Source organism: Gavia stellata, chromosome 22 (genome assembly GCF_030936135.1).
Source record: "Gavia stellata isolate bGavSte3 chromosome 22, bGavSte3.hap2, whole genome shotgun sequence".
In the NCBI taxonomy this organism is placed as follows: Eukaryota; Metazoa; Chordata; class Aves; order Gaviiformes; family Gaviidae; genus Gavia; species Gavia stellata.
This window is the reverse complement of record NC_082615.1, coordinates 3,132,747-3,155,743: the sequence shown is the minus strand read 5'-3', so window position 1 is coordinate 3,155,743 and position 22,997 is coordinate 3,132,747. Positions and strand designations below refer to the sequence as shown.

Here is a 22,997-nt window from a genome sequence, read left to right as displayed (position 1 = left end):
ACAAGTCTGCTGAGGAGCGGCTGAGGGAGCTGGGGTTGTTCAGTCTGGAGGAGAGGAGGCTGAGGGGAGACCTCATTGCTCTCTACAACTACCTGAAAGGGGGTTGTGGTGAGGTGGGTGTTGGTCTCTTCTCCCAAGTGACAAGCGACAGGACGAGAGGAAATGGCCTCAAGTTGCGCCAGGGGAGGTTCAGGCTGGATATTAGGAAAAATGTCTTTACTGAGAGAGTGGTGAGACACTGGACCAGGCTGCCCAGGGAGGTGGTGGAGTCACCATCCCTGGAGGTGTTCAAGGGACGTGTGGACGTGGCACTGCAGGACATGGTTTAGTGGGCATGGTGGGGTTGGGTTGATGGTTGGACTTGATGATCTTACAGGTCTTTTCCAACCTTAGTGATTCTGTGTGATTCTGTGGTTCTGTGATTCTGTCCCCGCAGGCCAGTGAGGCATGGGGCACGTTTGCAACCATGGTTGAGAGCCAGGGTAACAGGGTCTGGCGTTTTCCAACCCAACGGGGTCAACCCAAATGACACAGTTTGATGGGGGGATGGCAACATCAATTCTGGTGCAAATCAGCAGCAGTTCCCCTTCAGACCCTTTCCGAAAGGGATTCAAACCTTCACATTGTTTCCACTACAAAAGTCATCTTGCTCTGCATGCTTTCAAACATGCATCTCCAAGACAAAGCAACTATGCAACACTGAGATGTCGATCTGAACTGACGCTGATCACTTGTTTACACCTTGAACGGACAAAGAGCACCATGCTGAGAAGCAAAAATGAAGCAGTCAGCATTTTTGTGCCTTCTGAGCACTGATCCAAAGTGAAAAAGAGCATCTTTGATTTTCCTATAGGAGGGGGAAAAAAACCCCACCTGTGTTCCTACCTGCTCCTCAGAAGGGAAATTTGTATCCCCTTTGCCAGGTACCTGGTGCAAAGCCTGGCAGGACCCAGGACGACCGCATGGCCCAGCGCTGGGGCTCACAGGGGCACGAATGCTGCCTCAGCAAGCGAGACACCCTCCCAGGCTTAGTCGTAACTCAGCAAAATGAGCACACGGGGAAATAGTCCCAGCTGGAAGACCACGACCAGGAGCCCCAGCTGTCAAGGGAGATGCCAGGGTGGGCACACTGCACTGCCCAGGCTCTGCGCTGAGTGGCCAAGGAGGTGCAAGGCAGCTCCTGCTCCTTTCCTTTGGGATGTGGCTGGGTTGAGGGCTGTGGGATCTGGCCTGATGTTAATAACTGGCCTCAACACGCAGCGTTGCAAGAGCCATTGTGATTCTGCCAGCACCAGTTGTTTCATCAGCTCAGATATTTAATAGCCAAATGAATGAGCGAACGGAAGTGTGAGTGCTTCCGTGCCAGCCATTAAGGCTGCACATACTGCGCACAATGTGCTAATCCCCCCGGTCGTAATTGCACCCCCAGGCCCTGGGTGTTTTGGTGCATAGGACTGAAAGGCTTCCGCTGTTTGTGCCGGGTGGCACAGCCGGCCGGATTCCCCTGGGGCAGCTGATGCTGACCTGAACCATCCCTGTCCAGGAGACTGGGAGGGGATCAGTGTGGTCCTGCCAGCTGCTGTCCGGCTGCTCTCTTTGGGGAGTTGGTGGTCACATCATGGGAGCATCTTAGGACAGAGGTGGAAAGATGAGCGGGCACCAGCACTACAGCACGGGGCCATGACCTCCGTTCCTGGCCCCGGCACTAACTCCAGCACGGTCTTACCCCTCCGGCACAGGTACGTCTGCCATGCAGACAGCCCAGCAAGCTCAGAGCCTCTCTCAGTGGCATGAATTAACCCACAAATCTGCTACACGGCATCACCGAGACCTTCCATGGAATGGCCGTGCAAGCAGACTGGTGGAGTGCAGCCCGGCTCTAAACTGCAAAAACGCCAAAAAGCAGAAGCAACTGAGTTATTCTGACTTTTATTTCATTGCTGCTTAGTCCACACAGTCGGTATAAAATCAGAAAAGCAAAGCAAAAAAAAAAAAAAAAGAACCAAAAAAAAAACCCCAAAATGAAACAAAAACTACAACAGCGACACAGTGCCTGGAGTCCTCAGAAGGCAACCTGGGGTCTGCGCAGGTGCCCGTTCAATTCACGGCCAGACACATCGCTGACGCACAGAGGACAGGCATCTCGCTCCGGTGGCGAAGACCGACAGGGCTCCACCCAGAGCTGTTTCTGTTCCTCTTGACCACAGGGGGGGAAAAAAGGAACCTCAGTTATAAATGCTTTATTAAAAATAATAGTAAGAGCAACTCTAAGTACAAAAGCAGTTATAGCTCATTTATATTACACAGAATTATTTCTCATTTCTAGCTTTGTTGTTTACCTCAAGATTGTTAACTGAATTTCCAGTGAATAAGGTTAAATGACTAGCAATATAAGGAATGGTAAATAGATAGCACCATTTCATATATCTGGTATTCGATTTCATAGATATATTGGGTTTGCTTCTTTCTCATCGGTAGTTTAGCTCCACGGCAAGGATAAAGCATGTTTCACGGTCGGGAGCATCAGTGCCCCGGCGGCTCGGCTCGGCTCGGCATGGCTCGGCACACACCCCAGCCCCACCGGCACAGGCGCCGGGGGCACCGCTGAGCCCGCGCGGGCGAAGGAGGACAGCCCGTGCTGGATTGCAATTCAACCTAAGTGATTTAAAAGCCCAAATTCCCAGCGGGTGTGGTGGCAAGGCAATGGGACTTAGGCACATAAGTCATTTAGGCACTTGGGGCAATCAAAGCCTTTGCTCCGAAATCCTTCAAACCTTTCGGAAGCGTCTCCCGTCAGATCTGGACGTGCACTTCAGTTACCAGGATCACAGCATGTGGCAAGAGTGGGGACCAACCCTCCGGCTGGCGTAAACAGGCGTAACTCCAATTTACGCCAGCCTAAAACCAGTCAGAGCTGGGGTTTTCTCATGGTTTGATATGGGCTGGGATGGGGAAGGAGAGTTCAGGTCAAAGAGGATTTTGCATGAGAGAAAAATCACTGCGCTCATGTTACGCTGTTAGGAGTAATAGTTCCTTAGGCACTTGCTTTAGGCTTTAAAACATAGCGTATGGTCAACAAAAGCAAACAATACTATGTACATATATGTAAAAAGTGTTATAAATAGGTTTTTTAAACCATAGATACTATATACATCTTCAATTAACAAGTAACCCTTTGAGTGTTTCCTTTTGGGGTCGGTTGGGTTTGGTTTTGGTTTTGGTGGGAGGGTTTATTCCTTTTCTTTTTTTTTTTCTTTTTTTCTTTTTTTTTTTTTTGGTTAATTTTCTTTTCCGTTTTCTCGTCTATTTTCCCCCGCCTCCGTCTCCTCCGTGGACGTCATGAGTGCCCTTGTCACGCCACGCCGCCTCCCGCGGCATCACTCGCGCTTCCGTAGGATGACGTAGACAATGCCGCTGGCGAGGGCCAGGGGGAAGGCCAGCCACGCCAGGATATAGGCGAAGCCGTAGGAGGTGTTTTCCGAGGCTTGGTGCCAGTCCGTGTGCCTCACTGTGAAGATGGCCGCGCCGCTCATCACGCAGAGCCCTGCCAGGGAAGCACACATAGGAAGGGGTTAGCGATGCCATGCACGGAGCAGTTCCCTGCTGGAAACCCAGGGCCGGAGAGGGTAACAGCCAACGCCAGCATGGGAAACTGTTTTTATTATCGCCCCCTTGTATCCTGTCTCCTAGAAAATTTGGTATGATTTGGGGGACATGACGCTGTGAAGTCTGCCCTGGCTGCAGGTGAGTGGGGATATCTCTGCCAGGCTCAGCAAGTAAAGCAGGAGCCCCTGGAGCGGGCAAAGCCAGAGCCACTGGAGCAAGCAAAGCCGGAGCATCGCCTGGGCTCACCCATCCCTCAGACAAGCATCGGGCAGCCTCCAGCTCCGGGCGGCTTCTCCAGACCAGCCCCACTCCCCTGGGTGGCTTGTTTAAAACCCAGACTATAGCCTGAGACTCTACCAGAGCTGCTGCAAGAGGTCAGATGCAAACCCTGGTTTTTTTAAAAGCATGAAAGTTTATCACCTGCCCAGGCAAACACAGCTGGGGGCCAAGAACGCTCTGGCTGGGCAGGGTCTGTGCTCTGTGACCCCCCCCCGTCCTCCTCTGGGGCTGCACGAGGAGCTCAGCCGCAAACCCTGCTCCCTGCAAGCCCCGCTGCGCCCGTGGCTCGTCCCTCTTCCCCAGCTCCCAGCATCCACCCTCGCCAGCCAGGGGCCAGTGCAGGTCCCCGAGGGCTGTCCGGCCGGGCCCAGCTCCGGTAGGCAGCGTTTAAGCTTTGTTGCAAAAACAACCCATCAGCATTGGGGACTGCCCAGAGCTAACACAAAGCCACCTCTATTTCTGCCCGAAAACAAGCTCTTTCAGTCAGTTCTATTATACAGTCGTGGGGCTGTCGTCAGACCCGAGTTCCAAATCCCCTGCACGGACCTCGGGACCACCTACATTTAACCACCGTGATATTTGAGCTGTAATTCCACTTGACACTGCTCCTTTGTTCTGGGAAAGTGCAGAAGTGGGAATACGTTTCATTAACGCGCCGCTGCTGCAGTTTCCATTCTCTAAGCACGAGAGCCAACTCCCACTGCCCCAGCCCATGCAAAGAGAGCACAACCATTGTCTGCCGATGCTGGTGGGACAGAGAAAAGGCGTGCGGCCACGCCGGTAACCTACAGACAGCAGAAAATACAACGGCAATTGTCTGCATGAGGAATTTGGCAAAATGGAGGCGATGGTTACGACTGCACTTCTGCAGCATCTGCACTGCTTTTGGCCTGGAGAACATGCTCGGGAAGTGAAGGACTGCTGCATTCAGCTCCTTGCACCGATGCAAGCAATAATGCATCACCGCTTTAGAGCCCGATTTTAAGAACACACTCTAGTATTGCTTTGACAGGCCGGGAGGGCAAATGCTACCTAAAATCTGTTCCTGCAGGTTTGTGCGTGCTGCCCCAGCCCCACAGATGAACCAGGCTGGGTGCTGGTGCATGCTCGAGGTCAGCTCTCCACCGCAGGTTTTTGCAAGAAGCTGTGGGACATGTAGAAAGCACAGCCCTCGAGGCTGAGACTGCCCTCTCCATCCCTCGGGGACAGCAGCTCTAGGGTGGGAGGGATGAGAGAAAAGGGATAAAAGTGATGCTGAGGCTGGAGAGAGCGTTGGAAAAGTTGGGTCAAACCCTGAGAGGCCCACACCAACGTCTCTCCCATGCTGGGCTTACACAGCTACGAGAAGCTACCCGTGGATGTGAGGGACCCACCAAGGATGGAGGGGAGCTGTTGAGGGCTTTTTGATGCCTTTGTGACAGCTGAAATCCCATCAGGGCAAATTCAGCTAGACTTCGGGGCACGTTTCTAAGCAGTGTGAAGAAGTGCTGGGGACGCATCCTGCCCTGCCGCTGCACAACAAACCCAACTGACCTCGTGTATCTCCTCTTGCCCTTACCTCCACTCCCCCATTCCCTGAGCCACAGCTGAAGTCCTAGCGGAGACCGCTCCCTGCCCTCCTCCCCGGCTCTCAGGGCACCGCCGCCGGGCTCTGCCACCCAGCAGCACCCAGCGGTCCTGCCCCTGGCACCCGCTGGTTCAGGTCCGGTATTGCTGTTGGTCAGGCTCCAAAACTGGAGACCCTCAGCTTTGCCAAGCTGCATCCCCCCAGGAGGAGGTGCGGGGTGATGGAGGGCTTCAGGAAGAGCCTTCTCATCCCCTCCCAGAAGGAGGGAGGTCCTCTCCAGCTCTGCTGGAGCTGAGAACAAAGCACTCAAGCAGGCAAGACCCCGTCCCTGGCAGACCTGCACCAGGGCTCTGTGGTGCCAGGGCTTTGCAAGGCGTGAAGAACACCTGCAAAACCTGAAGACCACAGGAATTTCCTCCGTTGGCTTTAGACAGCGGTGGTCTTCCACAGCAAGCTGCAAGGAGACCACATCAGGTTCAGCTCCTTTGACCAGAGCCGTCCGTACCTCCAGGAGGGATCTCCTGGCAGCACTGGCACAGCCATGTCCTGTTTCCTACCCACAACCCTGAAATTTAGGGTCACAAAGACGACAGCTGCCCTGAGCCCCTCCTCCAGCCCTGGCCAGCGAGAAGAGCAAGGACGGCCACCAGTGCCCACCTCTGCGTGGTCCATCTGTACTCAGACCTCTGCCTACGGGTCCCCCAGGCCATGGGGAAGCTTCATGGGGATCAGGTCACGCTTTTCGTGTCCTTCATAGTGGCTGGGGATGGATTTGACCCGTGCCTCAGGCCCAACAAGGAAAGAGACAGTAGGTCTATGGCATGACCCTGCATCCGCTTAGGACACCCAGCACAGCATGGACAGGGGGGGTTGCAATCCCATTTTCTCTTCCCCTGAGAATGAGATTCACCAGCAATCACTCAGGAGAGAGAAGCCTTCTGCTTCCAAATCTGTTAGACAAGCTCTCAGGCAGATAATTGCATTATTAATGCCCATTTCCCCTCCTTGTCTCCATGGCTGTAATGGGTTTCTACACATCTATCTTTCCAGAGACAATGAACTGATCTGAACTCGTCACCTGCTTTATGGCCAAGCAGATATAACAGATTTCATGCCACACTTGCTAATATAGGTGAGCTCTAAACTTTTCCAGGGTTTGTGAAGGCCAGTCGCTTAGAAGACGCTCAGAAACTTTGTCCAGATTCAGTGGATGAGTTTTTCCACTGATATAGTGGCAGGACTTAGGGTGGCTTTTAGTTTAACATCTAAAGCTCTAGCAAATGATTAGGCTCCTTCCCAGACAGTCTGTCATAATTTAGCCAGAACCTTGTTGCACAATTTCATTTTTCTAGTCTGAATGCTTGAAAAGCCTCTCCACTGGTTTCATACGTGGAAACATAACCAGAGCCAGCGGCTTTACAGCATGTATATTTGAAGAACTGCAACGCAGGACATGAACCGTGGCTCATTTCCAGCGCTGAGTTCTTTAAGAGTTAAAAATAGTAGCTGACAGTTCAAAGTCAGCTGGCTCACCCTGCACGCTCCAGCAGCTCTCTGCTGATGTGGAAAGCACCAGGCCCCCTTATGGCAAGTTTATAAATAATCATCGGATCCTCTTTTGCCAAAAGAGGATCGTCACTACTTCCCCCACCCCGCCAGCAGTTGTGGAAACCTCGCCCAGCCCGCGAAGGTGGGTCCCAGAGCCAGCGCAGCCACCCTGCACCCTCAGCACCCCACCCCAAGCCGTGGGAAGAGCAGGCAGAGCTGCAGGGCGACTCGCCCTTGGTCCGCCAGCCCCCGCGCCCTGCCTGCCCCACCACCCGGGACCGCCGGCACAGCTCTGCCTGCGGCTCGGCAGGTCAGGCACCCTGCCCCTCCGAAACCTCTCCGGCCAGGGCAGCAATCCTCTTGAACCCTCCATGATGCAAGGGCAGAAGAACCTGGATGCACAATGTGCCCTGACAGCCAGACCCCATCCCGGGGCGTGCGAGACCTTAACAGACCCAAATTATTCGTCCCCCTTTCCCTTCATTGAGCCATGCAGGAGCCAGTTCGGTGGCCCTCCTGCTTCAGTACCCAAGAGCACGCTCCTTTCCACTATTACCCTCTCCTCTGCTTGAAAGCCCCTTCCCCACCGGTGACAGCCCCATCGATCAGCCCCACTTACCAGCAAGGATTTGGAAGATTCCAGTAACGTAAAACCGCCCACCCTTGGTGAGCGTGAACAGCTGGCAAAAGAACAGGAACAGAGACAAGACGCTGAAGATGATGGAGAGGATCATCATTGCTTGGACAGACTGCAGCCATTCTGGGGAAAGAAAGACAGACGGAAACGTCAGTGTGGGCACCACAGAAAGCGAGCCCCCACCACAGCCCGTGGCCTTGGCATCACCCCCCGTGCCAACACCCCACCCCTGGTTCCCATTACGTTTCTTAACAGCTTGGGGATGTGGCCACATCCAGTGCTGCACCAGCTGGTGAGGTCCTCAGCACGGGCACGATGCTGCCTGGGATTTAGGATGACATGTTCATGGACCAGCGTGCTGGGGTAAAATGAATTGGAGGGCCACGCGCTTTCTCAGGGAGCATTTATAATAAAATACGAGCACAGATATTAACCCCGATGTGAAGCCTGCAGAAATCCAGACAAAGCCTCTCCCCAAGCTTCACATCAGGCCCCGGGAGTTCAGCTGTACTAGAACGCAAAAGCCATGTGCAACAAGCCGTGAGACGCCGAGCTGGCCAAGCTCGGAGGTAAAATAAATACACAGCGAGTGAAAACACCCTCTGCCCTTGTGGAGTCAAACCTTTTGGAAAGAGCCTTCCCCAGCTGCCAAACGCAGCTGGCTCCCAGAGCAGACCAGTTAAACCAGCCCCTGCGTGAGTCACTGCCCGGCTATTTCCAGGCTTCGTGGGTGTGTAACTCCCCGCATTAAAAAAAATATAAATAAACAAGGAAAATGCCGCTCCATCCCATGAGCTGCTGCAGCTTGACAAAAAGAGGCAGTGCCTCACAGCACCGGGACAGGGCCATGCTCAGAAATACCTCTGCCTTTCCCTTTCCTTATAACGTTTGAGATCAAAATGAGTATTTGCAGCCTTCCTTGAGAGATCTTTGAGGATGCAACATCAATTAATTCACCACAAAAGCCAGGCAGGACTTGGTACAGATAAATGGAGGCACAAATCACCCAGTGAAAGGCAGAAAAATCATGCTTTGGGCTGGATCCTCAGACAGGGGAGAATTAAGCAGTGCTGAAGTCTCAGTCCCAGTCCCATGTTCCGGCCACAGTTTTACTCCCACCAGCTTCGCTCCCCCAGCTGCACGCTGCAAGAAAGGGCTTTCTGCAGCAAATAGCTGAAACACAGCAAAACTTCCAAATAAAGCTACACTTCAGCTTAGCAACCTTCAATACTTGGTGCAGCAAATGAGGCCATTTGGGACTGCCCAGAGCAGCGTCTGCTCCCAGAGAAGCGATCACGCTTCCCCACCAAATCCTCACAAGCTGCACTCATGGACATGAGAGCAGAATTTGAACCAGAGAGTGAGGTACAGCCTTCAACAGGGACGGCAATGATGATCCACGCCTGAGCCCTTCCAGCAAATCCATGCCTGCGGGGAACATCCTGTGCAATTTAGTAACGTCTGGTGTGTTTGACTTCGGACCATCAATTCTGCCTCTTGTCTTTGTATCTTGCCTCCAGACATTCATGCAATGGAGCAAATTCAGGCCCTGCTCACCAAAGCAGGCTGAAACCACCCAGAGCGGCCTCCGCTCACTGCAGACAGCTTTTTCCTTCTCCTTTTCACGCTTCCCACGCCAGACTACTCTGTGCATTAATGGACCTTGCTGAAGAGCTGCTGCGCTTCACTCGTTTCAATGCCACCAGGTTTACACCCACGTGCACCAGTTGCTGCCGTTCCTTAGGAAGGAGCAGCTATCACTGCTGTCACTTCCAGGAAGTCCCAGTGTGGCTTTCACACTGATGTGCACACAAGATGTCCCATATATTTCATCTATCTCAGCTGGCCAGGCGGGGATACCCCCTGCCTCCACCACAGCTGGCCCTTCAGCTCCAGCCCCGGCCATGCTAAACCAGGGGGCAACGGAGGGGATGAAGGAGCTGAAGCGCTGCTAAAAATCAAGTCATAAACCATTGCTCAGATGGGGTCAGAGAAATCATTGCTCAGATGGGGTCAGAGAAGTATGGTTAGAGGGTGTCCAGCTGCTGAACTGCAATCTCCTTCCATGCTTCAGCACAGAAAGGGCTCCCATCCCAGGTCTGGGAAGTTGAGCTCTCGTCTCACCCTTCCCCAAGCCCTAAAGCTGGGTCCAGCTCCGTGCACTGGCTGAGCCAAAGCCTGCCCGGCCCCAAGCCCTGCGGTTTGGTCCAGGACCCAGGAAGCCAAGTCTTTTGTGATTTCAAAGGCCAGAGGATCCGGGCCGGAGAGGAGCCCTTTCTGCTCGGAGGTGGACGCTCCAACTGCCGGTTATTTTGGGAGAAGGCTGTCTAGACGGAAAGCTGAGCCGAGCTGCCCTTTTAATTGCATCCGCCTCCCCGTGCCTCTTTTTTGGTTCTGAATGCAAATGGTTTATACGGGCTTTTCAAAATCCCATTGTAATAAAGAGCCGTGTCAGAGGACTATAAAGGCAGACACTGAGGGAGGGGGGAAACCCACCGTGACCAGAGGGGTTTCGGCAGCCAGCCGTGCTGCTCTGCTGCAGCCGGAGAGCAGCAGTCGTACAAGCTTGTGAGCGGGGAAATCAAGAGATGATCCCACAGACCGGAGCTCTGGGCCTGGTCACATCCAGCCCTTTGCTGACTTTATTGGTCTTCTTTGTGAAAATGAGGGGAAGGATCCCCAGCTCGTGACTCGGAGACCCACAAGTGCAAGCTGCTATACTCCCCTTAAATCCAAGCCCAGCTGCTCCCAGACTTCAGCTGTGTTAGGCTAGCTAATTGCCTTTAATTCACTTGAAAACACCACTACAACTGCAGGTAGGATTGCCACCTCCTCAACTCCATACGCTTTTAACTCCTTTGCTATTAGTGGTCTGTCCTACCTATAGGCTTTTAAAAATAAAGCGAGTTTTCTACAGGGAGGCCTGGGCCCCGTGAGTTGTGATGTGGGGCTGTCAGCACTGTTTACTCCCAGACTGTTATTTGTGGTTTCCCCTGGGCAGCGAGTCGGTTATTCCATTTGTCTCCTGCATCTCTTCAGCTCCGTGTTTATATCTTTGTTCTTCAGGAGGAGGAAGAAAAGGAAACAGAGTGGAAAGGACAGATAACACCCTGCACGCCGCTTCCGGAGAGGACCCATTGGGAGCGTTTTTAGAGCCCTTTCAGGCAGTCACAAATGAAGTAAGAAGTTTTTACAAAACAAATTTGAAAATTTCCCTAAGCTCTGCAAGCCCTGATGTGCTCACGCCACCACTTACAACAGCAGGGAAAAGACTTCACCCCCGGGATGCTGAAGACCACATTTCACTGCCCTGAAGTCTAACATGAAAGAAACTCACAGCAGAAATTGAAACTTCGAGCAGAAATTGAAACCTAGAGCAGAAATTGCAGCTGAAGCCCCCCAGAAAGACAGTAGCTAACGCAGCCACTTCCAGCAAAGCCCCAGCCCTGCTTGCAGGGAGGTTTTATACTCGGACAAGGGCTGCAGCTGAGCAGGATGGACGGGGCAGGCAGAAACACACCCTTGGCCAGGAGCAGAGGGCCTCAAAGGACAGGCAGTGCCTCCCCAGGGTTTGATCCACTGCTCTGTCGTAGACACCCTATCCTCTTTTGACCCAGCCAAGGAGAAAGAATAAAGTGCGTACTGAAAAGAAACTTATTTGAGCAATCAGCTTGTACACTCGCTGTAAGACATGACTGAATTAGTGCTATGCATTAAAAACACCTCTGTGCTGTGACCTGCACCGATGGTAACATTTTGCACGTATAGCTTTCCCTTTGCAAACTGCATGTGCACTGTACACTTAAAAAGCGACCACTTCTCGGGAAGAAAACATCCACTAAGGAGGTAACTGTAGCATATAACATATACAAAACTAGAGGGAGGGGAAATTCATGAGCACATCTGCATGGTAAAACCTGCTCCTTCAATGCCGCAAACTAAATATCAGCAGGGTCAAGAACAGCACATGCATCTGCTGTCACAAAGGTACCGACCCAGGTCTGCCGGGAAAAGACGCATTTTCTGAGCAGTTTTTCCAAAGCAGACTCTCAGGCTTCAAGGTCTGATCAAGAACCTCAACCCAACTTGCATCCTCACCTATGAAGCAGACAGGTCACATCACAAGCCCCAGGGCTTGCAACGGTTTTAAACCTTGATATTCAAACACCCCTTAAGAGGGTTGGAAAGGGGTGAGCTGAAGATGCAAAAATACTAGCTCAATTGCATCATTCTTCTGGGGCTGAACTTCAAACCGCTGCCCCTCGGCAACGCACTGTAGCAACCCAGAAAGGCAAAAAAGCTCAGCTACCTGCAGGGCTATTCCTGAGCAGCACCGACCCCCCCGCCACCACCCACAGCCCCACCGCTCAAAGCGAACATCTCTCCTGTTGAGGAGAGCAGCATCACAGTTCATCAGCCACGTCCAGCAGAGCCGCTAAGCTCTCCTAGGGAAAAAATAGCTCCAAGACATTGAAACTTTCTTCTGCTTCGGTCCCAGACCTCCCACCAGCATGAAGTCCGACTGTCGCGGGCCACACTCTGGTCTGCTGGATGCTCAAGCTGGGAAAAGCAGGTTTTTCACCCAACAGTTGCTCCTTTCCTATCCTCCTATGTCCACACCCTGGAGAGGGCCACAAGGTGCTGGATCAAGGTATTCCTGGAAATCCCACCACAAAAGACGGATCTTAAAGAGCTCCCAGGGTATTTGTAAGGGCGAGGGGATGAGCAGGTGGGAATCACCAGGGCTGCAGGGAGGCAGTGAATGAACACGGGGCTGCAATTCCTGCCCAAGACTTCCTGGTCCTCTTCTGTAGCTCCCTTCAAAAGGAGATGAAACCCTCAAAGCCCTCTTTTCTCCTCTTGTCCTCTTTTCCTCTTGGCTCTCCTCCCTTTTGCTTTCTCCTCAAGGCTCCATCCAAGAAGTCCCTGAGGCCAGGAAGGCTATAGCTCTCCAGAGCTGCTGCATTCAAATGTGAGTGGTTTTCGGAGCATGGCCTGTCTTCTGCATCTCTATGGTTCAGCCATGAGGCTGCAGCAGCCATCCCATTGACCGTCGAAGCTCACATCCCGCAGGGGCAACCTCTGATGCTGCTGAGGCAGCAGAAAGCTGCTGGCACCATGAAAAACACCTTCCAACAGCTACACAATGCCCGAGCTGGCTCCTCTCCAAGACCCTCAGCATGGTGGCTCTGACTTCCTTTTGGCTTGTGCGTGAGAGCGAGCTGAGGTGGTAGATACATCATTTCAGGTCCTCCAAGGGGCTTAGGTACCAACTCCCGCTGATGTCAAGCCCAGGCACCAGGAGCAGGGATGGTGGGCGGTGGTGCCCTGACCCACAGCCACACTGCTGGGGTACACTCAGCCTGAGGCCACGGGGACCCCCAAGAGTCTCATCAAGGCCAAAAAAATGTTGGGTTAAGGGTTTTCCAGCACTGCATTCTACAGCGCACTCCCCCACCCATTCTTCTGGTTTTGCCTACACGTTGCCTTCTTCCTCCCTTTTGCTCCTCTTCCATGGCCCAAAGCCCCCCTTATGCAGAAACAGGGGAGCCACAGAGCTCTGGAGCAGCTGAGAAAAAACCAGCACTAGCTCCCTACCTCTCCTTATCAGATGCTCTTTGTAAGAAGAACAAGCAACAATGAAAACCTGGTTTTAAGCAGAGGAAATCCCTTTTGTATCGCAGGCTACATGGTTATGGCAGAAACTGATCCGCAATACAAAATATTCTCCTGGAATTCCCCCCAGTTTATTTTAGAAAACTAAGGGGCAAGCTACAGTCACCCACAAGCTGGCAGAGAGGGGTTTGACCCTGCCTGAGTTAGGCCAATGTTATCTACCGTTAATGGCAAAGCCCCGGACCCACAAACTGCTGGGATTAAAAGCTGGCTCTTTGCTACTCCCCTGCAAACTGCAAAGACCCTGAAGGACCAGAGATGTCCCCAAATCAAGGTATCTGTACGTGTGGTCCATAAGCTGAACGGGGCCAGCCGATGGCTAGAACTTCAAGTATAAAGGCTGTGCGTTAACACACATCCAGGCTATCCAGTGTTGACTGCAGGGCTTCATTGCAACAGACTCAGCATCCTTAAATATGGGTAATTTCTTGCTAGTTTGCAGCCGCCCAGCAGAAACAAAGCAAAAGGCTGCAACAGAGCAGTGCCCGCAGCCTCAGCAAGATGGCACAGTGTAAGGGCGGAAGTTTACTTTAGCATTCAATAAATAGCTGAAAGCATTTTTAAAATCTTCGAATCTTTAAATCTTTGAACTTCTAATTTGCACCAGTGACTGGACTATTGCCTCCATCTCATCCTCCCTCTCTACAAAGTGTCCCCTCACCAGTGACCAATTCTCCAAGCCTTGATCCAGTTGGTGCAGTCTCGGTTCTTCCAGCGGGCTGGACGGGAATTTGACCCCATCTCTTTTTGTTGAGATATTTATACTCACTATCAGTAATGGAATTAGACATTAAGAAATAATTTACCTTGGAGCAAGGCTTCAATGAAGCCTTAAAACATCGTTTTCAGCCACAAAAGGATTACAGAAAGTTAAATGGCACCTCCATCTCTCCATACCTTTTCTATGTCATGCAAGTCCAGCATTGCCGGAAGAAAGATTTTGAAAGAATAAGGGCAGCAAAGCCACGGGCCGCGGGCGTGGACTGACAGAGCAAAAGCAATGGGTTCAGATGTTTCTGTTATACATTTTAAAGTGGAGAAGAAGCAGCGCAATTCCTTCTGGGAACAGCCGATGGGTCAGGGCACAGATGCTCCTGCCTCGTGCCAGGGACAAAGATCTTTCCTGCCTTCTCCGGCGCAAAGAAAATGCATTTCAAGCACCAGCAGCGCTGCTCAGGGTCCTGTCTCCCAGAGCAAAGGGGCTCTGGAAGAGGGAAAGTCAGTGTGCAGAAGAGCAGGGCAATACCCCGGTGTATGGCTGTGCCTGCCCCTGCCCGCCTGGACGGTCCAGGGCAGATCTGTGCTCTGGACACCCCACCTGGGCTTTGCTTGTGGCCATCACATCAGCAAATTAGCAGGTGCATCATACGGCCTCCAGCACTTAGCAATCATGCGGATTGGCAGCCTGTGCATTTCCCAAGGTTTGGGGTTTTCTTTTCCCTTTAAAAAAGCCAAAAACCACCAGCCTGCCTGTGAACAAGCCAGTCATGCAAAAGCCACAGAGCAGCAACAGGAGAAACTGTAAGAAGACAACAGGAAAAACATCTCCTGACATTACAGAAGGATGTAGGGATCTCCACGGATGTTCCCATTGCTTCCCCACATTCAGAATTCCCACCAAAATCAGAGGAAGAGCAGTAGAAAGTAGCAGAAAAAAAAATCTTCTTGCCTGCATCAAAAAGTCAGTTGTGGAAAGAAAAGGCCATTTTTGGAGGAAAAAATATCGCTGTCTGGAAATTTGGGGTGGAATCTACTTAAGAGCACTTGAGCGGCTGAGGTCCGGCCGCGTGCCCCGTGTCTGCAGTGGGATCGCACAGCTGGGGGCTGGTGCGCAGCCATGCCGACGCACAATTCTGGGATTCAGAACTGAATTCTTGAGATAAGTCTTTTCCAGGAATGTCTGACAGCGCAAACGAAGCAGATTGCAACATTTTTTCCATAGTTCTTGGCCTCTTGAAAAAAAAAGTCATTATCTAACAAGCAAAGGCAGAAATCAAAGCAACAAGCAGGCGGTTGTAAAAGGTGACGAAGTGGGTATCTGCCCCTGACCCGGCGTTTCCTCCTCCCTCCCTGCGCTCGCTCCCATCAGGACCGCTCAGCCCTCGCATACACAGGGTTCAAGCCCTGCCAAGAGGAATGTGGGAGGTGGGAGCTCAGCCTGCACCGAGGCCAACTCCATCCTGCGCCCGTGGTCTGCTAATGTCCCGGGGAACCACGGTCCGACAGTCCTCCTGCAGTCAACCCGTGGGTTCTTTTGCTGCTTATTCGATCCCCACAGGATAATCTGTAAGGTCAGGAGCACGGGCCCAAACCGGTCCCAGCATTAAACGCAAGCAAATCTTGCTGGCACCTGGTTTTAGGAAGTTCAACTTCTCGTTGGGCATCCACGTAACGGTCATCTAAACAAAAGGGTCCCTGTGCGGCAGTACAGGGGGCGAGAGGAGGCTTCATCCATCCTCACCGTGCTGAGACCGAGGGGAGCATCACAGCACAACAAACCCACCACCCTCTGCTACAGCAAACTGCCCCCGAAGCCCCCACCCCTGCTGAAAACGTGAGACTCAGCCCTACCGAATTCCACATATTCCGAGTGGCGAGTACCACTCCTTTTCAAAAAGAGAGGAAGAAATAACTGCAGTACAGCAGCCACTGCGATGGCCAGAGGAAAAAGTGCCTCTACGTACAGACCAAGTTCCACCAAACTTCCCGAATGAGGATTTGTTGCTCTTAGCCCAGAGCAGACCTTGGCACTCTGCGATTAACCGTTAAGCACCGGCCTTGGCACAGGCACAGAGAAACGAATTCTTAAGGCTTTCTACAACCCAGCGTAGCATGCACAGCCTGTGTTTTGAAAGAGATTTAAATGAGAACGGTTTGTGGTATTTGGTGTAGGATCTTTCATATTTTTGAAAGTAAGCATATTCCTAGCACAGAGAGTATGAGGAGCATAACAAGGACCTGGCAGGGGATGAGCATGAGCCTCAGAGGTGGCCCTGCCACAGCACCCTTGCCCCATGTCCCCGCTATCGCTCCGAATAATGGCGGGCTGCAGCTCCCCTGGCAGCACAGGGGCGGTGGGACCAAGGGGCTCGGAGTCGGGCAGCGGGGAGGGAGGGTGCAGGGATCCACTGGAAAGGACACTGCGTGGTGGTTTTATTCTGTTTTTACAAACAGGTTTTGAAAGCCTTGCGTAAGGCTAGGAAATATCTTTTGATTTTGTGTTCCTACAGCACTGGTGAGCTCTGGATCCTGCATCCAGGGTCCTACCAGATGAAGACTGGTCCTCAGCAGCACTGCTCCCACACCCCTGCTGCAGAGCGGAGGGGGCAGAAGCTTTTGCCCAAGCAAAACCCCCTTTTTCCAGAGCAGAGCCTTCATATAAATAAGAGCTGCCAGAGAGCTCTTTAAGACATGAGCACAATGCACCTCTACTCAAACAGCAGCCCACTGGTGCACCTTATCAACCAAACTCAGCTGCTTGACTGCGTTTTTAGCAGGGCCATCTCGAATATAGCCCCTTTAATGATAAAAACTCATCTCTGCAAGGATCCAGAGGGAAGCCCCTCACTGAGCAGCTTCTGGGAACAGGGCAACATATACTCACAACACCCAGCAGGACAGTCAGACGGGGAGGGAACCATCCCAACCGCATTTTGGACAAGCCTCTCTCAACACTGACAACTTGCCGACACGCAGCATCCTGCAAACACCCAGAAAAAGCGGTGCGGGTTTGAAAAGCCAAAGATTTTGGGAGGCTTTACAGCCCTCGGCTCTGGGACTGCGGGGGGCAATCACTGCCTTTTATTTCAAAGCGCAAGGTCAGCAGTTTTGGAGCACGCATGAATGGCCATGAAGCAGCCTGCCTACGCTGCAGATAGCCAGCCCCAGCCAACTGCTGATGAAGGACATGGCTCCAGAAGGCTCCTCGGCTGGGATGGCGTCCAACCGCTTCCCGGCCGGCCCGGACACCACCAGGCGTCAGCAGAGACCGCGGCGGTGGCTTCGCTCCCACCAAACTGGAGCCTGGGCCCAAGCAGAGGAACACACCACTGCTTTCAGTGCAGGGAAGATAAGAGGGAGCGCGAGCATCAGCATCTGCCTCCCCACGTGGGGTGCCCACGAGTGTTTTGTTCCCAGCAGGCTGGGGATGAGGGTGACCTGAATCTGCAAAAACCTCTGACAGCCTCCCATCACCGCAAGACCCTTTGAAGGCATTTAGTGCTCTCCACTGCGACCGTTCCCTGCCTGCCAAGACCACGTGGCATTGGTTTGCTCCTATGCCAGGACCACGTTTCCGGCGTAGTGTGACTGTGCTCCCAGTGACATCAGTATGATTCACAACTGGTTTCGCTGGGGATTACACTGGGAGAATCTGTTTCCACAGGAAAGCAAAAACTAGGCTAACTGAAAACAAATGCTGGATGGAGCACCACCGGCATTAGCACTGTCTTCTGGGGAAACTGAGGCACAGGCTTGCCTGACTCCCTGAGCACAGATTTCATGTTATTGGTACCACTAGGTACCCTGGAAACTCAGCGTCATGGCAATCAGCTCGCTGGGTGATGTCACCCAGCGTGACATCAGCCTCCACCCAGTTCAGTCCAGAGGGGGCTCTTCAGCCACCCCGGTGTGTAGGTGCTACAGGGCACGTTCTGGCAGCGGGACGAGGCAGGGCCTGAGGGCTCAGCACATCCCACACACGGTGCTCGGTAGCGAACTGCAGGGTGCGGAGCGCGCCCAAAAACTCAGCCTGTCACAGCAGCGAAAAGCAGGGCAACTTTCTAGCTATGGGACAGGGTGTCCTCCGGAGACAGGCTGTCCTCGGGGCACCACGTGCACCTTGAAAACACCCTCACAGCTGGAGCAAGAGAAAGGCATGCCAAAAACGGCCCCTCCGCTCCCAGCACTGCAACGGCCGCCGGCAAACCCCGCTCCAAGGGCTGCCCCATGTTTGTACATCCGAGTGCAATCAAAATGGGCTAATAACAGGAGACCACCGAAAAGTGCTCAAGCCGGTCCCCGCCACTGTGGCTGAGTGTGCTGAACACCCTGCCACGGTGCTGCTGGGAGCTGCCCCAGAGCTCGAGGGCAGCAGGGCAGAGCAACGGGCAGTGGGTCTGGTGCCCGTGCTAAGCCCCGTTGCAATTTCAGGGCCTGATAAGGGGTGGGGGGGAGCAATCTCCCCACCAGGACATGGGGAACAAGGTGGAGCCCTGCCCCTCCATCTGGGGACAGAGCAGAGGAGGTGAGGGGAAGGGGTGGGAGGGAACAACATCAAGGGGGTGCAGGGAAAAGCAAGAGGGAATCACAAATAACCTGCAAAGGCAAATCCCCCTTGACTTGATAAGCCCAGGGAGGAGAATAAACGTGAGGGACAGCAGCAGCCCTGATTGCCAGGGAGCACTCACCGTTCGTGGACGATGTCAGGCAGTGGAAGATGCTACCGGAGGTGCAGTTCTGCCAGAGGTCTGCTGTGTGCCCGCCATTCACCAGCCATTGCTGCAAGAGAGACGCAACCCCGTGAGCAGGGAGGTGGCAGGCAGCCGCGTGCCCCCCGCAAGGCTTCGGCACCAAGCAGCCCCAGTGCGTACCGGCACGCGTGTGCCCGGCCAAGCGCTCCCAGGCACGTGCTTTTCTTTAGAAAGGGGTTTAGAAAGTAAATACTGATATTTGCTTTTAGCCGTTTTCTGCCTCAACGGCAGAAAAACAGAAGCTCTTTATTCTCTTTAAACTTGGACCACGTCCAACGGGGGACGTGCACTTCCCTCCCCTCTGCCGTCCTTGCCTGGTGCCTGGCCGGGCTATTTGAATGCTTCCACGTGATTTCTAACGACTTGGAAGATTTTTGTAGCATCTTCTACTACTATTACCACTCCAAAAAAAAAAAGAAAAAAAAATAAGGGAAAGAAGAATCTGGTGAAGCAAGCCTGGAACTCACCAGCTCCACAAAACTGCTGCCTTAAAACCAAGTCAAAACTCTTCCGAAGCCGATGACGTGTTAAGTGGGCTCTGAACCGATAATGGTGCAGGGAACTCTCGGGCCACACAGCCTCCAGCCCTCAATCTTCCCACTGCTAGCAAAGCTTAAGCCTTGAAAATCGCCAGCAGGAGCCCGTCTTGGTTAGGAGATAGAGGCTGTGCCTAATTCACAGCCCCAAAGGAGCAGAGCTGGAGAGCAAAACCGTCGGTGCTGAGGAGCCAGTGCCCAAACCAGTCCTGTTTCAAGGGGTTTTGCTCAGCCTGGCTGTACTGGTCCTGCGGGCTGAAGCCCATTAGTGGTGGAGGTCCTTTACGAAAGGGGAGCGCAGTGCCACCCCCACGGGGGGTAGATTGGATGCTCTGAGGCTGCTCCATGATGTGAACCAGTGTGGCGACCATGAGGAGATGGGCTTCACCAGCACTCTCTCTGTACTAAGGGGGATGCCCTGAGCACGCAGCCAAGTGACCCACCAGTTACACCGGACAGCACAAGTACGGAAAGAGCTTTCTGTGCAAAATGCTCCAAAAACCCCACTGTTAAGAAGACCAGAATCAGCAAATAAAAGTTGCCTGCAAAAAGCCAGGCTGGAAAATAAACCAGAAATAAAAATAACACCTTCTGGTCTTGTCACGCCATAAACCCCACCGCCAGCCGCTCCCTGCCTCGCCGGTACCCCGGTGCCGGAGGAAAGCCCGTACTTACGCTAACGATGGTGGAGACGAAGAGGAGCACCAGCACGGTGACGTGGAGCACGATGATCCCCAGCAGCAAAAGCAGCATCTTGGCGGTGGTAGAGGGCAGAACTGGAGGAGGAGAGGGATGCTGCTGGGCGTGTGGATGACGGGGGGTGCCTGCGAAGCCCGGCCCCGAGGGCAGCAGGAGGCGCTCCGCCGACGGCAGGAGCCCGCCCGGCTCCGGGGGATGCTCGGGCAGCGCCCGGCTCCCGGGCTCCTTCCCTCGGGCCCCGCCGACGGAGGGCGGAGGGGTCCAAGCCCTCTGCCCGGACCCACTCCCGGGTACCCTCGGGGGGGTCCTCCGAGCCCTTCCCTTCCCCGAGCCTGCTCCCCCAAGCCCTCTCACCGAGGGGGCTTCCCCGGCCCCCCTCCCCTGGGGATCCCCGGGGGATATTCCCCGAGGGGGCTCCCCCAGCCCCTCTCCTCCGAGGGGGGGGGGGCTCCGATCCCTCTCCCCGAGGGGAGTGTGCTCCTCGGCATCCCCGGGGGAGGGGTCTATCTCGGCGCATCTCACCCAAGAGGCTACCCCGGCCCCTCTCCGCCGGGAGGGAGGGTCCCCTGCCCACCTACCCATGGGACCACCGGGGGTGACTCTGTCGGCCCCTCTCCCCGAGGAGGCTTTCCCCGGCCTATCTCCCCTCGCGACCCCCGGGGAGGGGGCGGTGGGGGGGGCGCGTCTAACTCGGCCCATCTCACCCGATGGGGCTACCTCTGTCCCTCTACTCCGGGGGGTCTCCTCGGCCCATCTCCCCTCGGGACCTTCGGCAGGAGCTCTCTTGGCCCCTCTCCCCCGGGGAGGGGCGGGGGCGGCTTCCCCCAGCCCATCTCCCCTCGGCACCCTCGGAGAAGGAGGGAGAGGCCGCCCTGACCCCTCTCCCTACAGGACCCCCGGAGCGGGGGGGGAGATTGCCCCAGTCCCTCTCCCCTGTGGACCCCCGGAGGGTCTCTCCGGCCCCTCTCCCCCTCGGGGTGGCTCTTCCCCTCCCCGGGGGAGCGCGCCGCGGCGGCCCCCCAGCAGCCGCACGCCGTTCCCCGCCGCCCCCCTCGGCAGCCGGGCTGGCGGAGCGGGCCGGGCCGTACTCACGTCGCGGCGGAGCCGAGGGGCGCTGGGAGCGGCGCGGGCAGCGGAGCGGAGCGGCGCGGGCAGCGGGAGCGGGCGGCGGCGCTGTCAAGTTTCCCCTTTAACCGGGGCCACCGCCCCGCTTGCGTCTGCGGGACAGGGAGGGCCCTGCGGCGGCGGCCGGCCGCTCCTCCTATAAATGCGGCAGCGCCCGGGCCCCGGCCCGCCTCCCCCGAGCCGAGTCACTCACTGCCCCATCCCCATCCCCATCCCCATCCCCATCCCCATCCCCATCCCCATCCCCATCCCCATCCCCATCCCCATCCCCATCCCCATCCCCATCCCCATCCCCATCCCCATCCCCATCCCCCGCACGCACAGCCGCTCCCGCCGGGCAGCGGGGACATTTTTTTTTTGGGGGGGGGGACACACCCCACGGCCTGGCTGCCCACTCCCACCTTGCTTCCCCACGACGGACCCCCGGAGAAGACTCCCCGGCGTGGGGAGCCCCCGCTGCGGACGCACCCTCGGAGGAGGGACGGGGGGGGGGCACTGCCGGGAGGCAGCTCTGCCCCGCTCCGCTTTCCGGAGGGGCCGCGCGTGGGCGTGGGTGGGTGCCCGCGAGTCTCGGAGCCCTTCACCCGGCGGAGTGCGAGGCTGTGGGAAACCGGGGTGCGCCCTGAGCAGGATCCGGCCCGTGTCCCGCAGCTGCGGCGCTGGCAGCTGGGTGCTTTGCTAAGCAGATAAGTGACTTGCGGGGAGGGCTGGCAGGGACCTTTCCTCCTCCAGGGATGCATGGGGAGGGGGACATAGTCAGCAACGAGGTTACATGGAGAGGACAGAGAGCTCTGCTGCATCAGGTGGCTCCCCTCACCCCAGTGGAGGCAGTTTTGGTAGCCCTGGACAGGGATCCCTGGGACAAGATTTGGGGAATAAGCCTCTGGCTGTGCTGAAGTCGAGGGGAATGTCACTGCTGACTTACACAGTGAGGCTGTGTCCAGGAAAGTGACACCTTTGCAACTTGCTCCCGCGATAGCAATGTGATTCCAGCCCTTGGGCTGGAGTTTTTTAGTGCTTGAAAGCCAAATGCTGAGGGACTGAGCAACTTTTCACTAAATGAGATTTTCCAAAATGCTGGAAGACTTAGGTGCTTGGAGTGGAAGGGGTGGCTGTGCTCCGGTACGGCAGCCTTCACCCACTCCTCAACCCCAGCTAATCTGTTGAAATAAACCTCACACACACACACACACCCCCAATAGTTCCCACAAAAGACCTGTGCACCCCTGGGAGTCCTGAGCACTAGCACCTACCTCCCCATCACCTCTCCCCTCTCCATGCACCAGCTCCAAACTAGTCCTACTTTGTTGCTGAGACAAGGGAATTCGGCATCCAGCCACCAAAACTGTAAATCTTGGGAGAAAGAGGGAGAGAAGCGTGCTTGGCTCCTTCCTCCTGGCAAGCACAGGCGTGTTCCCTGCAGCACGGGCTCTGGCTCCTCATGTAAGTGGTCCCGTCGCACGCATTAGCCAGCAAGTGGGAGAGTGGGAGTTCAGAGCACTTGGGGCGGGGGGGGGGGGGGGGGGGGGGTGGGGGTGGGGGGGTGGGCCAGCAGCTGAAATGAGGCCCCCGGCCTCACACCGTGCTCAAGCCCCTCTTTCAGTACATGTCTGCACGCTCCGCCATGATGCCGCCGAGCCAAACTGTGCTCCAGCAGCGCCGGCTCTGCCTTCTGCAGGTTTGTCCAGCCTGCTTTCAAAGGATGCAATTTGCCCTTCCCTCTAAAAAGTACCCACCCATTTCTCTGCTGCTGCCACCCCCCTGCGCCCTGTGATGCTGCTGCACGCGCCGTCGAGAGCCAGTGCCATCCGTGACTGCAAGCCCCAGAGGACTAAAACATCTGGACCGCCATC

General features: G+C 54.9%; 1 protein-coding gene across 1 annotated transcript; it reads right to left on the bottom strand.

Moving 5' to 3' along the window:
• Positions 1 to 3,288: 3,288 nt before the first annotated feature.
• PMP22 (peripheral myelin protein 22) lies at positions 3,289 to 21,156 on the bottom strand. The gene is made up of 5 exons (XM_059828277.1): positions 21,112 to 21,156; positions 19,996 to 20,096; positions 18,722 to 18,812; positions 7,620 to 7,760; positions 3,289 to 3,544 (listed from the first exon to the last, which is right to left on the bottom strand). The coding sequence occupies exons 2-5, from the start codon at positions 20,071 to 20,073 to the stop codon at positions 3,378 to 3,380; spliced, it is 477 nt and encodes a 158-aa protein (XP_059684260.1). The 5' UTR covers positions 20,074 to 20,096; positions 21,112 to 21,156; the 3' UTR covers positions 3,289 to 3,377.
• Between the last annotated feature and the right edge of the window lie 1,841 nt (positions 21,157 to 22,997).